Consider the following 19495-nt stretch of genomic DNA (forward strand, 5'->3'; position numbering starts at 1 on the left):
AGGATATTGAAATCTTAAAGAACAGCAGACAGTGAAATCAAGAATTATATACCCAATTAGAGAGGAAGTTGAACACCATCAAGAAAAGAAGGAATATGTTTTTACTGTCGTACTCAGTGCAGGTACCAAAAGTTTAGTTTCACTCAGCAGGAAGTGAAGCAGTGGCTTGTGGAACTAATGACATTTCCAAGTGATTGGTAATCACAAAGTTCACTTAGTTAATGGCTGTTAGAAACAGAGTCCAAAACAGTGCAATGTTGTCATAAGTGTACAAGATCAGTCAAGAGCGAACACCAAAAGATAAAAAACTACAAAACAATGACCCTACAGTGTATCAAATGGTGTGAACTGAAGGCTACAAGTGATATAAGGTAAATAGCAGTATGCGACTATGTCCATGTATTTAAGAGCATAATGCTGCTAGAGGGCATGCTCATGCTCATTGTACTCTCACGCTCATTGTACTCTTGGCTTGTGCCATCTGCAGAGACACAAGGAACTGTATCTATTTGCTGGCTGCTGTATTTCAGACCCCATGGTGAACGTGCAGTTTGATGGGAATCTGCATTAGCCTGATACAAAAACGTTAAATGGACATGTCCTTAGAAAGGACCACAGCAGGGAAACAACAGATATTAAAATTTCTGGCGAGTAAGAGAAACACACTACACTGGATTCAACAGGTTAAAAGGGATTTGAAAGAAATGTGATTTCAGGAAACAGATTTACAAGGTAAGTTTCAAATACAAATTAAGGCTGTCATAGGCTTTCAGGGCAGGATTAGATCAGGACAAAAACAACATGCACAAAAGAGCAAAGTAAGTTCCAAAGTATGAGAATGAAAGAATACTAGACATGGACAAAGACTATAAGAAAATAAGCTGACACGATGAAACAGCCAAAATAAAACTTACAATGTGATATTTTAGAAAAATGCTCAGAAGAGTGAAGAAGCAGTCAGTACATGCTCAGTTCCCAAGAAAGTATGAACATTCTGGGTAACATATGATTTGATTTTTTCATGCTGGAATATAGTGCTGATGTGAGCAACCATTATCCATTTAACCAAAATAAATGTTGATATTCTGTGATGTCCTACCTAACCACTACTTTTAATTCTATACAATGCAGCCAAACACAGTGTGAATCAGTTATGGCAAGGGCGTTGCTGCAGACCATATTTTAATATGTTGCATTAGACAAATATGACTACACGACACGCAATTTGAAATTATCGACAATCCTGCCTGTGTGAATTAGATATCAGCTATTGCTTTGGAGAAGTTTTAACAAAACTGTTGTGGATTGGCAAGAGCCAACCCGTTATGAGAGGAAGCCGAAAGGCACGCATTTTAGCTCACGCAGGCTGGCTTGAGGTCTGGAACAGGTCAAGGAAATTAGACTAGCAAAAACGGACGTAGCTGTGGAATACTTAACTTTAATCCATAAATGGTGAACATCGCTCTTGAAGGTACATGTTTTACAGCATCAATAGTAACTGGTAATGGCGCCTTGCTAGGTCGTAGCAAATGACGTAGCTGAAGGCTATGCTAACTCTCGTCTCGGCAAATAAGAGCGTATTTTGTCAGTGAACCATCGCTAGCAAAGTCGGCTGTACAACTGGGGCGAGTGCTAGGAAGTCTCTCTAGACCTGCCGTGTGGCGGCGCTCGGTCTGCAATCACTGATAGTGGCGACACGCGGGTCCGATGTATACTAACGGACCGCGGCCGATTTAAAGGCTACCACCTAGCAAGTGTGGTGTCTGGCGGTGACACCACAAAAACATCACAGGAATCTGCTTCAGTAAACACCACAAACTATACTTCTCAAGTCTCCTTAAGAACTCAAAAGACACTATTTCTTGTCTAGCCTGCTCATATGGCGTGATGAGTATGAAAAACTGTGAGGTACAATGTAAAAGTCAATATAGACTATCGATATACTATCAGCAGATGTGGTTTCTTGTTTTGTTTCACAAGATTCTGTAGGCTCACTTTAAGATTAATTGGTCACAGTCACAATTAGCAGTTTTAAAAACAAAGTGATGTGTTAACTCAAGACATCCTATGAATATGGGCATTCTAAATACAAAATGGCTCTCATGAGCCCTGAACTGTTACCCTGTGTCTCATTTTGTTATGACATTAAAAATGATGTTGATATTGCCTTTTAGACAATAAAAACATATGTAAATATGCAGATGTATTTGTGTCAATAACCAAAAGAAATCAATGAAAAGTAGAAGACCCTGTTAACCAAATGTTTCAAAATGAATGGGAATTAAATCTTTGGCACAATTCATTTTCATATTACTACTTCAGATACAATTGTAACACAGAAACTGCTACATTTCTATATCACAATAGGTTTAAGGCTGTGATCTGCTTTATGAACACCATAGTTTTCCCAGACAACAAGCCACATTTCAGTAGTACTGAAGTACCTTCAGAGAGAACGTTTTTGTTGTCTAACCCGCAAATATTTCCAATGGGAGAAAACTATTACATTATCTGTTAGATGACAATTTTATCTACACTATATGATAAAAAATGTTAGCTTGCCTTATGTTAACCTACCTGGTTCTGAGTTCTTAGTATAGGGGATGGGGTGGACAAAACTGGCAGTTAGGAAGGAAAATATGCAACTAAACAACAGTAACTAGTAGGCTTTAATCCTGGTTCTGGCAATGTCAAAGTACATTCTGTTATATAAATCTTTGAAGTGCGTCCAGAAGAGATAAAAATAGTTTCTGCCAATTTACTGTTTGCTATATGATTTGGGAACATGAAGATCATTGCTATGTTTTCTGAATTTTTGCATAGATTGAACAAATAATGTATATGAGAAGTTTACCTGCCCTGAAGAATCCAAAAGTAAATTTCCTTGTAGGAGAATGTCTGCTCAACCAGATAGCAAATAAACTCACAAGGAATGCAACAACATCAGACATAAGATGCACTGCATCTGTCATGACAGCTAAGCTCCCAGCTGCATAGCCACCTATTATTTCTGCAACCTGCAAAATCAAATGCCATTACAACAAACATGTTGATATAAAATGTGATGCTTAATTTGTAGTAATTATTGTACAAAATGAGTATAATGTATCCATCCACAAGTCATACCATCAAAAACAACAGATTCTCTTTTAGGTGGTGTAACGATAAAATACTGAGCCTTTATTTGAGAGCAGTACAAATCTCAATATGATTGTTCTGACTAACATTTATAGTCATTAAAATACACAAGATATGAAATGAAAATTCTTGAAGGAGGTCATATCTGTTCTCCAACAGTTCCCAAACTGGCGTGTGTTCTGTTCCTGTAGTCCAAGCCATCAATGGTACATCCTACTATAAGAAATAAAGAGAGTGAAACATTCCAAATTTAACATTATTTCTTTATTAATGAGTTTGCTTTGTCCACTTTTATCTCGATCCCACATAGTATGAATTCTCGTATAGCTTCTCCTCTCCTTTTTGGCAGCATGAAACAAACTGAAACTACATGGCAAATTAAAACTGTGTGCCAGACTAAGACTCATACTCTGGACCCCTGCCTTTTGCGGGCAAGTGCTCTACCAACTGAGCTACCCAGGCCTGACTCACAACCCATCATTGCAGCTTTATTTCCACCAGTACCTAATCTCCTACCTTCTAAACTTCACAGAAGCTCCCCAAGAAACCTGCAAAACCAGTGCTCCTGGAAGCAAGGATATTGTGGAGACATGGCTTAGCCACAGCCTGCAGGATGTTTCCAGAATGAAATTCTCACTATGCAGCAGAGTTACACTGATATGAACCTTGATGCCGAATTAAATCTGTGTGCTAGATTGAGATTCGAACTCGGGACCCATCAAGTACAACTGGTTTATGAACAATCTACACATTGAGTACAGATAAAATTTGTCTTACAATCAGAATACAATCTGGATTTTATAGCCATATAGAAAGGTCACTGTACTTTCTTTTTTCTTCCTGTCCATGCTCCTGCATTTGGCTACACTATTAGATGCAACCAACTGTATCAGAATAGGCTGCATGCGCCAGAACAAAAGCCAGCAGAAAGAGCATTTGGAGTTTCGGTGATAGCTGCAATTGGGTGATATCTTGGTATTACTTCTCAAGTCTTAATTGAAACACAATAGAAGCACTAAGCTAGGAAGAAAGATTAAGGTTTCAAGCCCCTTGGACAATAAAATCATACAAGATGGAGCACAAGCTCGGATTTAGCAGAGATGGGGAAGGAAAGTGGATATGTTCCTTGGGGGTTGGTTGGGTTGTTTGGGAAAGGAGACCAGACAGCGAGGTCATCAGTCTCATCGGATTAGGGAAGGATGGGGAGGGAAGTCGGCCGTGCCCTTTCAGAGGAACCATCCCGGCATTTGCCTGGAGTCATTTAGGGAAATCACGGAAAACCTAAATCAGGATGGCCAGACGCGGGATTGAACTGTCGTCCTCCCGAATGCGAGTCCAGTGTCTAACCACTGCGCCACCTCGCTCGGTATGTTCCTTGAGCATACAAGAAACTGAACTAGAGGGTTACAGGCACTTGGGCAAGTCTCACATGTCTGTGATGTGTGATAGAGAGAGAGAGAGAGAGAGAGAGAGAGAGAGAGAGAGAGAGAGAGAGAGAGAGAGAATGAACATCACACAGCTTGGTGGAAATGGTTGAAGATGGCAAATACTACCTTATCTAATGACAGTGCTGAGTGCTCAGTGCACATGGCCATGCGCACTCACTTGGATGTGCCCACTTGCGCATATGTTGCGAAATCTCATGGGCAAAATGTGCTTCAGTTACTCACCGCAACACTTTACACTGCACGGTTAACACCAGCATTTTATATACCGGTACTGAAATCAATACAGTCCATTCCACATTTAGACATAGATTTTACAATAACCACCATTCTTTTAAATATTGATGGTGTTATCAAGATTGAGGCCATTAAATACAGAATATTTGTCAATATCTATATCTTATTGCCAGGAAGTTTAATATCTATATGGGTCGCAAAATAAAATGTTCATGGCCTTGCAAAAGGATCTAATTCTGTGGTTACCTCAACTGGTTAGCAAACAATGAGAAAATTCTATATGCTGAGGTGGCAAAAATCATGGGATAATTCCTAATATTGTGTTGGATCTCCTTTTACCTGGCATAGTGCAGCAACTCAGTGTGGCATGGATTCAACAAGGTGCATGTAAACACAGTCCACATCATTATGGAGCCACCACCAGCTTGCACAGTGCCTTACTGACAACCTGGGTCTATGCCTTCATGGGATCTGCACCACACTTTAACCCTACCATCAGCTCTTACCGACTGAAATTGGGACTCGTCTGACCAGGTCACATTTTTGCAGTCATTCAGGGTCCAACCATTTGAGCCCAGGACAGGTACTGCTGCCAATGTCATGATGTCAGCAATGGCACTCACATCAGTCATCTGCTGCCATAGCCCATGAACACCAAATTTCATGGCACTGTCCTAACGGATACATTCGTAATGCTTCCCACATTGATTTCCGCGGTTAATTCACACAGTGTTGCTTTCTGTTAGCACTGACAACTCTACGCAAATTCCGTTGCCCTCAGTAGTTAAGTGAAGGCTGTTTGCTACTGTTTTGTCCATGGTGAGAGGTAATGCTTTAAATCTGGTATTCTCTGTACACTCTCGAAATAATGAATTCCCTAACGATGTCAAAGCTGGAATATCCCTCAAGTCTAGCTTCAACTGCAATTCCATGTTCAAAGTCTGTTAATTCCCATCATGCTGCCATAATCATGCCAGAAACCTTTCCACATGAATTACCTGAGTACTAACGACAGCTCTTCCAATGCACTGCCCTGTTATACCTTGTGTACACGATACGACCACCATCTGTATGTATCACCTCATTGTATTCCACTACTATGTTATTATCTGACTGGCAGCAGCAGACGTCAAGAAGAACTTGTTACTCTGAATAAAAAATACAGATACAGGATATTGTAGAAATGAAGATGCAGTGCCTTAACAAATTCACTACTTACCATGAAGACAACACACATGCCAGTAGCCAACAACAGTTTCCTGCATTCTGATGAAGTATAAGGTTGCGATGAAACATGATGACAGTGTGTTGTCTCACAAGGTGTGAATGTTGTGATGTTGCTGTCGCCATTAGAAAACTGAAAATAAGAGAACAGAGCTATAGCCAGTTTAGTGAAAGCAGCCACTAAAAAACAAACCTCACATACAACAAAAACAAAAAGAACGACACATGATGAAGAAATTATCTCAATGGGATGGAAATCAGTAGATGTGAAGTACATGTACACACAAACAAATGATTACAATTTCAGAAAACTTGGATGATTTACTCAAGAGAAAGAGCTTGACAAATTGAGCAAGTCAGTAGCTTGTTAATCCATCTCTGGCCCTTGTGCAAGCACTTATTCGGTTTGGCATTGACCGACAGAGCTGTTGGATGCCTTACTGAGGGAAATCTTGTCAAATTCTGTCCAATTGGCATTTTAGATCAACAAATCCAAAGCTGGTTGGAGGGCCTTGCCCATATTGTTCCAAACATTGTCAACTGGGGAGAGATTGGCAACCTTGTTGGACATGGTAGAGTTTGTCAAGCATGAAGACTGGCTGAAGAAACTAACCGTGTGCAGGCATGCACCATCTTGCTGAAATGTAAGCCCAGGATGGCTTGCCATGAAGGGCAATGAAACAAGGTGTCGAATATTGTCAACATACCACTGTGCCGTATGAGTGCTGTGGATGACAAGGAAAGGGGTTATGCTATGAAATGTGCTGTCCTGTAAGAGTGCTGTGGATGACAACCAAAGGGATCCTGCTATGAAACATAATGGCACCCCACACCATGACTCCCAGTTGTCAGGCCATATGGCGGGCGACAGGTTGGTATCCCACTGCTGCCCATGGTGTGTCCAGACATCGCTGGTCTGGAATCTCCCTGACTGAAGTAAAATTGTCTTCAATGGTGAGTCGCAAGCTGATACCCGAAGACCAGAGGAGATATGCCAGGATATGCCCGAGACGGCAGTGGGTACCAACCTGACAGTCACCCGCCACAAGCCCAACAACCAGGAGTGATGCTCTAGGGTGCCACTTCATTTCATAGCAGGATCTCTTTGATTGTCATTTGCAGTACTCTTACAGCACAACAGTATGTCAATAATATTTTATGCCCTGTTTTGTTGCCCTTCACAGCAAGCCATCATGGACTTACATATCACCAAGATGCCCTTCCACAAATGGCGAGGATTTCTACTGCATGTCTACACGTTTGCCAAACCCTACCTTGGCCAAGAAGGTCACTGGATCTCTCGTCAACTGGAACTTTACAAGCATGGCCCTCCAACCATCTCAGTATTTTGATGATCTAACATGCCAATTGGGTAGAATTTGACATAATAGCTCTCAGGAGGGCATCCAACAACTCTAACAATCAATGCTAAACCGAATAACTGTGTGAAAAAGGGCCAGAGATGGACCAACACATCACTGACTTGCTCAATTTGTGACACACTTCCTCTTGGATGAATCATTCACTTTTCTGAAATTGTATCATTTGTTTGTCTGTACACTAATATGACATCTACTGATTTCCATCCCATTTGGATAATTCCTTCATGGAGCATCATCTTTCCTTTTGTCTTACACTGTATATCAATTCTGTAACAGGCACCATCCATAAATTTTCACCTTCCTGTTGCATTTACATTTATCTGAAACTTTGGAGTTTCATACACTTAAATATTGTACAGCATAACTGCAAGAATTATTCAGGGCAAGAAATATCTTAACAGGACTCACATGGAGTATTCAAAATAAAGTCTGAATTGAATGAATATCTCTCCGCAATTGCTTTTGATTTGTACTGCTAACGGGTAACAACTGCGATTCTTAAAATTTTCTTGGACGATTAAATGGTGTGCTATTTTTTGGGCATGCATCAAGAACATAATTATGTTCTGAAATTCTGGGCCTATACCTTTCTGCCACAGCCACGGTGAGGCTGTGACGGACCTCTGGCATGAATTTACACTTCAAAGTCAGTTATGGATTTGATAAGATTATGTTTGCAAGATTTTCTGCTTAAATAATGGAAGAAGAAACAAAATGTTCCAGTTCCATGCCTGACTTCTGGTGAAACAAGTACTGGTACATCTTGGCATCCAGAATGTAAGACCACATACAGTCATTACCAAGTTGTTGTTAACATACGCTCCATAGGGGGCAAAATATACAGGTATTGGCACATTGCACGGGCATTCACAGGAACTACAATGAGTTAAATGCAAACATCTTTAGTAATGGGTGTAATATTGGTTGGAAATAATAAATTACATGTCATGAGAGGTGTAGTTGTTTATCAGCTTGTATTTACTGGCCACTAGAGGGTGACCCAAACGAATGATCAATATTTTAGGACATCAATGAAAGCAAAAATCACGCAGAAATATGCTCTATTCCAAATGTGTCTAAGTCAGAACACATTTAAATTATATCTTTTTCCACTATTGATGTGGGACTTTTATTTTGTCAGGCTATTGGCCTAGTCTTTGCTTTGTACGTGTGTGATCTGAATATCTTTTCTGCCGTGAAACTCGGCAATCAAATTCACACCACCTGTTGTTTGTTTTGAATAAATGAGTTTGACTGATTACAAACTCAGAGGGAAATAACAGGTTACTCTGTATCTCCAGCATGGTGGAATTTAACAGGTCAGCAACTTTCATGTTATTATAAAACTGTTAAACGGTCTTCAGTTATGCTGGAATTTTATTTATTCCCTGATGACTAGTTTCGGGCAGTATTATCAAATCATCCAGAGGAAAAAACACAATAGATGTTACAATAAATCACAATAGAGACATTATAAAATTCCAACACTGTCCAAAGGTACGTAACATACCATTGAATGCAAGTCTTGTGTTACAACTAGATGTGCATTACAGGCTACAAAACATTTAAACATTGCACTATACTGCTCTAACAGTCCACAGGTGTACTGCTGGTCCATAGTGTCCAATGAGCTGTATACATGTGGACTGTTCGAGCAAAAAATACGCCAGGAGAAACTGAAGAATCACATTGCACTATACTGATTGTACACTTTTACTTGGCCCCTGAGCAGAGGATCCTGGTAGTGGAAGCTTGCGACTAGCTCACAGCACATACACTGCTGAGAAAAGCTCCGCCTCCTTCTGCCACAGTGGCCAGCTTATAGCTTATAAAAGATATGAATATGGAATGGATTAAAGTGATACAAAAGATCACGGCCAGTTGGTAGCATGTCCAGGTATAGCCTATCCGCTCATTTCTGTAAATGATATGAACAATAAGTATGCATAACACTGCACATGGATAAACTCTGCATTCATAACTGTTACTTATTGTTACAGCACACATTTCTGTTTCACAGTCAAGGCTGCCACTGAGCATAAACATTCCATAGTGCCACAAAGCCAGTCGACTTCCACTGATCACAAAGGAGAAAAGTAAAAGTGTGTGATCAGTACCACATAGTGTCAGCATGTGAACATTGCCGTATGTCAGAATGTAAACTGATACTGAGGAGTACCTCCAGTGAACATACAAGCTAGGCCAGAGGCCGCTGGTGGCGGCACGTATCAATGGATTGGGGCACTTTATTCTAAAATAACTGAAGTTTACAAAAAAATTGCGAAGAGTCTACACGATAAAATGTCATAAAATATAAAAATGAATGAACATTTGGTAATCTCATGCCACACGTGGTGTACTCTAAAACTGTCACACAAGGGAAGGCTTTATGGCAGATCAGCTACACTAGAAACAGATCAACAAAACATAGACTGATGTAAGGTGTTTGTATTGTGTGGGTGTGATGTCCCATATTATACAAACTTGCACAGTTGTAGTTATGTTCTTCATTAATATCAAACATAAACACAACAAAATATCATTCTAACTACAAAAGTAAATACATGAAATGAGAAAATAATAAAAATAAAAAGAAGGGTTATGGTAGCACTTGTACAAAAGGGTTTGTATGTTTGACAAAGATAAGAGTCATCTAGGTGGAAGCGTTACACTAACAGTACTGTTAAGACATAAAATTACGAAGCTACTGTTGAAGCGGAACAACCCACCACGTTAGCTGAGAGCGCTATGCGCTGCTTCCTGGACTCGGATAGGCGCGCCAGCCCCAGATCAAATCCACCTGGTGGACTGAAGACGAGGGCCGGTGTGCTGGCCAGCCTGGATATGGTTTTTAGGCAGTTTTCCACATCCCACTAGGTGAATACCGGGCTGGTCCCCACATACTGCCTCAGTTACATGCCTTGCAGACATTTGAAAAATGTTCGCACTCTTTCATGGTTTCACTAGACGCAGACAGCTGGGGTACACTATTGCCATCCCAAGGGGGTATGGGGTGGCGGCAGGAAGGGCATCTGGCCACCCCTTAAAATTAGCCATGTCAAATCTGTACTTAACCCTGCCAACCATGCACACAATTTGGGACACAGGTAGTAGCAAAAGACTGTTGAAGCAGAACTGCAAAAATTACTGGGATTACAAAGGAGTATAATACCAGACTACGAAATCTGCATAAAAAGTATTGTATGCCACCCAGCAGTAATTTTTATAAAACATTATATAATAAACTGAAACGGAGGAATACACTGAAACCCAGATAATGCAAAGGTGCACATCTGTAACTCCATTGTACGGCTGTGTGCCACTTTGCTTAACAATATGTATTGTATATGATATTGTCATCCCCTCCCCTTCTGTTATGTTAAATCTCTCCACATATGTTTGGACACATAGAAGGTTTACAGTATTAACATATACCGCTTTATTATATAGTGTACTAAAAAAATGCTGCCATGCAGCATACAATGCTTTTTATGTAAATGTCTTAGTCTGCAGTTATACTCCTTTGTAACTCTCAGTAATTTTTGCATTCTGCTTCAACAGTAGCAATGCAATTTTATGTCTCCATGTTTTGTACTGTAAGAACAATGCTTCAGCAGAGATGACTTGTTATCTTTGTCAAACATACAAACAAACAAACAAACCCTATTGTGCAAGGGCTACCATAACCCTTAATTTTACCATTTTGTATATTTAACTTCTGTAGTCAAGATGGAATATTGTTCCATTTATATTTGATGTACGTGAAGAATGTAACTGCATCCATGCCGTTTTGTATAATGTGAAACACCATGCCTACATTATACAAATGCCTTACATCAGGCTACGATTCGTTAATCTGTTCGTATTGCAGTTGATCCGCCATAAAGTGTTTCCTTGTTTCCCAGTGTGATAGTTTTAGAGTACACTGTGCGCTGTCAGTGTACCTGATGTACATTTATTCTTTAATTCTATAACGTTTTATCACATAGACTCTATGCAACTTGTTGAGATTGTACTTTATCAATGATTTTGTAAACTGTAAATGTGTTACAATAAAGTACCCCAATTCTTTGATGTTTACTGCCACTAGTGGCCTCCGACTAGTTTACATGATCACTGGAGGTACTCCTCTGTATAGGTTTACAGTCTGACATACAAAAATGTTCATATGTTGATGCAACATCTACATATTTTGTGGCCCCCATGAACCATAGACCTTGCCATTGGTGCAGAGGCTTGCGATACAGATAGCTGTACCGTAGGTGCAACCACAACGGAGGTTGTCCTTCCATGTAGACACATTCTTGTTTGCATTAAATGTGCACCTTCTAGTTCACAGTATGATGTGTGTTGGAAACATGTTTCAACTGCACTAAGAGCATATTGTCATAATAACGTTTTTCATTTATTAGTATAAAGGAGCAGTATCTGTTGAGAGGCCAGATAAACATGTGGTTCCTGAAGAGGGGCAGCAGCCTTATCAATAGTTGCAGGGGCATCAGTCTGGATGATTTATTGATTTGGCCTTGTAACATTAACCAAAACGGCCTTGCTATGCTGGTACTGCGAATGGCTGAAAGCAAGGGGAAACTAAAGTCATAATTTTTCCCGAGGGCATGCAGCTTTACTGTATGGTTAAATGATGATGGCTTCCTCTTGGGTAAAATATTCTGGAGGTAAAATAGTACCCCATTCGGATCTCCAGGCGGGGACTACTCAGGAGGACGTCGTCATCAGGAGAAAGAAACTTGGCATTCTACGGCATGGAATGTCAGATGCCTTAATCGGGCAGGTAGGTTGCAAAATTTAAAAAGGGAAATGGATAGGTTAAAGTTAGATGTAGTGGGAATTAGTGAAGTTTGGTGGAAGGAGGAACAGGACTTCTGGTCAAGCGAATGCAGGGCTATAAATGCGAAATCAAATGGGGGTAATGCAGGAGTAGGTTTAATAATGAATAAGAAATAGGAGTGCCGGTAAGCTACTATGAACAGCACAGTGAACGCATTATTGTAGCCGAGATAGACACGAAGCCCACGCCTACTACAGTAGTACAAGTTTATATGCCAACTAGCTCTGCAGATGACAAAGAAATTGAAGAAACGTATGATGAGAAAAAAGAAATTATTCAGATAGTGAAGTGAGACGAAAATTTAATAGTCATGGGTGACTGGAATTCGATGGTAGGAAAAGGAATAGAAGGAAAAGTGGTAGGTGAATATGGGTTGGGGGTAAGAAATGAAAGAGGAAGCAGTCTAGTAGAATTTTCAACAGAGCATAACTTAATCATAGCTAACACTTGGTTCAAGAGTCATGAAAGAAGGTTGTATACATAGAAGAAGCCTGGAGATCCTAGAAGGTATCAGACAGATTATATAATGGTAAGACAGAGATTTAGGAACCATGTTTTAAATTGTAAGACATTTCCAGGGGCAGATGTGGACTGACCACAATCTGTCAAGTAGGTAAAAAGACGAGGGCTCGTAAAAATCCTTGGGTAACAGAAGAAATATTGAATTTATTTGATGAAAGGAGAAAATATAAAAATGCAGTAAATGAAGCAGGCAAAAAGGATTACAAACGTCTCAAAAATGAGATCGACAGGAAGTACAAAATTGCTAAGCAGGGATGGCTAGAGGACAAATGTAAGGATGTAGAGGCTTATCTCACTAGGGGTAAGATAGATACTGCCTACAGGAAAATTAAAGAGACCTTTGTAGAAAAGAGAACCACTTGTATGAATATCAAGAGCTCAGATGGAAACCCAGTTCTAAGCAACGAAGGGAAAGCAGAAAGGTGGAAGGAGTACATAGAGGGTCTAAACAAGTGCGATGTACTTGAGGACAATATTATGGAAATGGAAGAGGATGTAGATGAAGATGAAATGGGAGATATGATACAGTGTGAAGAGTTTGACAGAGCACTGAAAAACCTAAGTCGAAACAAGGCCCCAGGAGTAGACAACATTCCATTCGAACTACTGACAGCCTCGGGAGAGCCTGACCTGACAAAACTCTTCCATCTGGTGAGCAAGATGTATGAGACTGGCAAAATACCTTCGGACTTCAAGAAGAATAGAATTATTCCAATCCCAAAGAAAGCAGGTGTTAACAGATGTGAAAATTACCGAACTATCAGTTTAATAAGTCACGGCTGCAAAATACTAATGCTAATTCTTTACAGACAAATGGAAAAACTGGTAGAAGCTGACCTCGGGGAAGATCAGTTTGGATTCCGTAGAAATACGGGAACACGTGAGGCAATACTGACCCTATGACTTATCTTAGAAGCTAGATTAAGGAAAAGCAAACCTACGTATCTAGCAACTGTAGACTTAGAGAAAGCTTTTGACAATGTTGATTGGAATACTCTTTCAAATTCTGAAGGTGGCAGCGGTAAAATACAGGGAGCGAAAGCCTATTTACAATTTGTACAGAAACCAGATGGCAGTTATAAGAGTCGAGTGGCATGAAAGGGAAGCAGGGGTTGGGAAGAGGGTGAGACAGAGTTGTAGCCTCTCCCCGATGTTATTCAATCTGTATATTGAGCAAGCAGTTAAGGAAACAAAAGAAAAATTTGTAGTAGGTATTAAAATCCATGGAGAAGAAATAAAAACTTTGAGGTTTGCCGATGACATTGTAATTCTGTCAGACACATCAAAGGACCTGGAAGAGCAGCTGAATGGAATGGACAGTGTCTTGAAAGGAGGATATAAGACGAACATCAACAAAAGCAAAACGAGGATAATGGAATGTAGTCTAATTAAATCGGGAATCGGGTTGTGCTGAGGGAATTGGATTAGGAAATGAGACACTTAAAGTAGTAAAGGAGTTTTGCTATTTGGGGAGCAAAATAACTGATGATGGTCGAAGTAGAGAGGATATAAAATGTAGACTGGCAATGGCATGGAAAGCGTTTCTGAAGAAGAGAAATTTGTTAACAGAGTACAGATTTAAGTGTCAGAAAGTCGTTTCTGGAAGTATGTGTATGGAGCGTAGCCATGTATGGAAGTGAAACGTGGATGATAAATAGTTTGGACAAGAAGAGAATAGGAGCTTTCGAAATGTGGTGCTACAGAAGAATGCTGAAGATTAGATGGGTACATCACATAACTAATGAGGAGGTATTGAATAGAATTGGAGACAAGAGGAGTTTGTGGCACAACTTGACTAGAAGAAGGGATCGGTTGGTAGGACGTATTCTGAGGCATCAAGGGATCACCAATTTAGTATTGGAGGGCAGCGTGGAGGGTAAAAATCATAGAGGGAGACCAAGAGATGAATACACTAACCAGATTCAGAAGGATGTAGGCTGCAGTATGTACTGGGAGATGAAGCAGCTTGCACAGCATCGAGTATCGTGGAGAGCTGCATGAAACCAGCCTCAGGACTGAAGACCACAACAACAATAACGCAAGTCTGGTTGTAATACAAGACTTATCTACATGGTATGTTATCTACCTTTGGACAGTACTGGAATTTTATTTTGCCTTCGCTACTACGTATTGTAACATTTACTGTATTTTTTCAACAGGATGATTTTATAACAGACAAGCTGCCCAAAAGTAGTCATCAGTGAATAAACTTCCCACGAAACTTAAGATGGTTTCTTTAAGAGTTAATGTAACAACAGGTAATTGTTGGTAGAAGTTGACAATAAAATTACACCCCTCCACTATGTGGAATAGATGGATATGGTTTATGTTTACGATGTCCACTTTGAAAATGCTTTTGCTGCTGTAGATGAAAACCATCAACATAGAGTAACTTCTTGTGTTTCAGATCACAAAGTGTTTTCCACAGTTTTCAGTACACTGAAGGAGGTAGGTTGCAACATGAAGTATGTTGTTGGTTAAATGTCACTGATGTTCTACTGTTAGCACTATTTACTTATGAGCTCATATTTATACAGGAAGGGATCAATATAACATGTCATAACAATAGGCAGTTACAGGCCAACCCACGACACAGGAATACCAAACTTCCAAGTTTATTTCTCAGTTAATGTGTGATGACAAAATCAGTGATATTTTCATAGATCCCACTAATCTGGAAGAACAAATAGCAGGACATTATTACTTGAATTTTTTTTGAGAAGCCCTTAATGTGCCTGCACAGTATGATCAAGAATAGTGTGGCTAACTGAGATGAGCTATTAGGCCACAGTGTGTTGTCATAAAGAAACGTAGAGCTGCACTACAAGAAGCATCACAATATACTCTCCTGAGAGCACAAAAACCCCACTTAAGCTAAACCTGGATTCTTTGAAAACTTTATGTAAATTGTTTAAAATTTACTTTGAAGTACTGAATATTCAGAATTGTGAAAAATGTGTTATGAACAACTGTAAATCTGTTATCTGACAAATAATAAACAATGGAGTAACATTATTTTGTAATGATGATGAACATTTATAAGCATTTTTGTCAGGAGACACTTGAGTATCATACATCTATATTAACTTTTGTGCTTCTGTAAATCTCGCAAAATATGACCCCTCTTGCTGAAAACAAAACCACAATCACTGTACTTTAGTAAACACACACAGATCTTTTGCCCAGGATGCCTAGTTTCAAGAAATGGGCCAGAAAATTGGTTTCCAGTCCTTTGTAAATAAAAATGTGTGTAGATAAAAGTTCTTCACAGTATGCAGATACAATAGAAGCTTTTCTTGTTGCCAACAACAATTCAATCTGCAGGACTGTGTATGATTTTCAGGAGGCACATTCTTCATTCTCAGCTTGTAGTGAACTGCCTCTGGCTAATAATTCAGTACCTCATACAGGTATTAGGTGTGTGTTTTTTTTTTTAGGACAGTTTAATTTTTTACCTTCGAAAAATCTTGGTGATCACTTTGGAACCATTCATACATATAAGCAAGATTATGCTCCACTGCAGTGGGCAGTGAAGAGCCATCCATCAAACAGGGCCAAGCAACTGTTACATTTCTTGCAGTGACTGTTACCATTATTCAAATGTCAGCATATAAGAAAATGAATTAACACACTAGCACTACACCAGAAGAAGAGAGGAGAAAATGTGCTTCTAAAATATCTGTGGGCACACACTGTTACAGTACTGTGAAGCTTTTATACCAATGTTGTGGTGCCACGCAGGTTTTTGTGGCCAGTGTTTATTTCCATTGTGACACCTTAATTGTGAGACCTAGCTGTGGTCTATGGCATGTGTTTCTGTCTAAGATGTTGTCATCTGCTGCAAGAGACTTTGTCAGATTACCTAGATGTACCTACATACTCTGTAAGCCGCCATATGGTGAATAACAGAGGATACTTTGTACCACTACTTGTCATTCCCTTTCCCATTCCACTTGCAAATGGAGCATGGGAAAAACGACTGTCTATATGCCTCGGTATAAGTGTGAAATTCTCTTATCTCGTCTTTGCAGTCCTAACACAAAGTGTACATTGGTGGCAGTAGAATAGTTCTGCAGCCAGCTGCAAATGTCGGTTATCTAAATTTGACCATCTGTCTTTTCACAAAAAGAACATTGTCTTCCCTCCATAGATTCCCATTTGAGTTCACACAGCATCTTTGAAATACTCATGTGTTGGCTGTACCTCCTGGTATCAAATATAACAGCATGCCTCTGAATTACCATGACATCCTTTAAAGTGACCTGGCGGGGATCCCAAACTCTTAAGCAGTACTCAAGATTTAGTTGCAGTGGTGTTCTATGTGCTTTTCTCCTTTATAGGTGAGCTACACTTTCCTAGAATTCTCCCAGTAAACTGAAATCGACCCTTCACCTTTTTAGTACCAACCTTACAAGTTCATTCCATTTCATATCACTTTGCAATATAATGCCTATATAATTTTATCAACATAATTGTGTCAAGCTGCACATCACTAATACCGTATTTTAACAATACAGATTTATTTTTCCTACTCATTAACTTACATTTTGCTACATTTAGAAGCTGTCATCCACCACACCAACTAGAAACTTTGTCTACATCATCTCATATCTTCCTACAATCACTCAAGAATACCTTCCCACACACCACAGCAATACCAGCAAACTGTCACAGATTGCTGCTCACGCTATCCATCAGATCATTTATGTATACGGAGAATAAGAGCGGTCCTGTCACACTTTCCTGGGCACTCCTGACAATACACTTGTCCCTGATGAACACTCGCTGCCCAGGACAACATACTTGGTTCTATTATGTAAGAAGTATCTGAGCCCCTCACATGTCTGAGAACCTATTCTATATGCCTGGATATTCTTAACAGTCTGTGAGTTATATTAAATTTAATTGCATGACTGTACTCATTGCTGGTGTGCTTAATATCTATAACTGATACATACAGAATTCATGACCCAATTCTTCTCAGTTATGCAGCTACCATAAAACATCATATACACAGTATATCATTCGTGCCTTTATTAATACTGTCTCAGTTCTACGCTTAAAAACAGTCACAAATGAGCAGATCTATGGTGGTGGTGGTTAGTGTTTAACGTCCCGTCGACAACGAGGTCATTAGAGACGGAGCGCAAGCTCGGGTTAGGGAAGGATTGGGAAGGAAATCGGCCGTGCCCTTTCAAAGGAACCATCCCGGCATTTGCCTGAAATGATTTAGGGAAATCACGGAAAACCTAAATCAGGATGGCCGGAGACGGGATTGAACCGTCGTCCTCCCGAATGCGAGTCCAGTGTGCTAACCACTGCGCCACCTCGCTCGGTGCAGATCTATGAAGAATTTTAATTTCTCATTTTAAGATGGCTACCATGATTTGTATCATACAAATCAGATCTGCTGAAATATCTACATACATCTACACCTACATCCATACTCCGCAAGCCACCTGACGGTGTGTGGCAGAGGGTACTTTGAGTACCTTTATTGGTTCTGCTTTCTATTCCAGACTTTTATTGTTTGTGGAAAGAAAGACTGCCGGTATACCTCTGTGTGGGCTCTAATCTCTCTGATTTTATCCCCATGGTCTCTTCATGAGATATGTATAGGAGGGAGCAATATACTGCTTGACTCCTCGGTGAAGGTATGTTCTCGAAACTTTGACAAAAGCCCATACCGAGCTACTGAGCGTCTCTCTTGCAGAGTCTTCCACTGGAGTTTATCTATTATCTTAACACTTTCGCAATTACTAAATGATCCTATAACGAAGTGTGCTGCTCTCCGTTGGATCTTCTCCATCTCTTCTATCAACCCTATTTGGTACGGATCCCACACTGGTGAGCAGTATTCAAGCAGTGGGTGAACAAGTGTACTGTAACCTACTTCCTTTGTTTTCAGATGGCATTTCCTTAGGACTCTTCCAATGAATCTCAGTCTGGCATCTGCTTTACCGACGATTAATTGTATATGGTCATTCCATTTTAAATCACTCCTAATGCCTACTACCAGATAATTTATGGAATTAACTGCTTCCAGTTGCTGACCTGCTATATTATAGCTAAATGATAAAGGATCTTTCTTTCTATGTATTCACAGCACATTACACTTGTCTACACTTAGATTCAATTGCCAGTCCCTGCACGATGCGTCAATTCGTTGCAGATCCTCCTGCATTTCAGTACAATTTTCCATTGTTACAACCTCTCGATGTACTACAGCATCATCCGCAAATAGCCTCAGTGAACTTCCGATGTTATCCACAAGGTTATATATATATATATATATATATATATATATATATATATATATATATATATATATATATATATATATATATATATATATATATATATATATATATATATATATATATATATATATATATATATATATATATATATATATATATATATATATATATATATATATATATATATATATATATATATATATATATATATATATATATATATATATATATATATATATATATATATATATATATATATATATATATATATATATATATATATATATATATATATATATATATATATATATTTATATTTTTTGTGAATAGCAACGGTCCTATGACACTCCTCTGTGGCACACCCGAAATCACTCTTACTTCAGAAGACTTCTCTCCATTGAGAATGACATGCTGCGTTCTGTTATCTAGGACCTCTAC

General features: G+C 39.4%; 1 protein-coding gene across 1 annotated transcript in view; it reads right to left on the reverse strand.

The window, feature by feature from the left end:
- LOC126470769 (zinc transporter 2-like) overlaps positions 1 to 19495 on the reverse strand; it is a 486307-nt gene that overhangs the window by 64139 nt on the left and 402673 nt on the right. The window contains exons 3-4 of the mRNA XM_050098774.1: positions 6040 to 6177; positions 2855 to 3017 (exon numbers count right to left, since the gene is read on the reverse strand). Coding sequence (XP_049954731.1) covers positions 2855 to 3017; positions 6040 to 6177 — 301 coding nt within the window. The remainder of the gene's footprint in view (positions 1 to 2854; positions 3018 to 6039; positions 6178 to 19495) is intronic.

This window comes from Schistocerca serialis, chromosome 3, assembly GCF_023864345.2.
Source record: "Schistocerca serialis cubense isolate TAMUIC-IGC-003099 chromosome 3, iqSchSeri2.2, whole genome shotgun sequence".
NCBI classification, from domain to species: Eukaryota; Metazoa; Arthropoda; class Insecta; order Orthoptera; family Acrididae; genus Schistocerca; species Schistocerca serialis.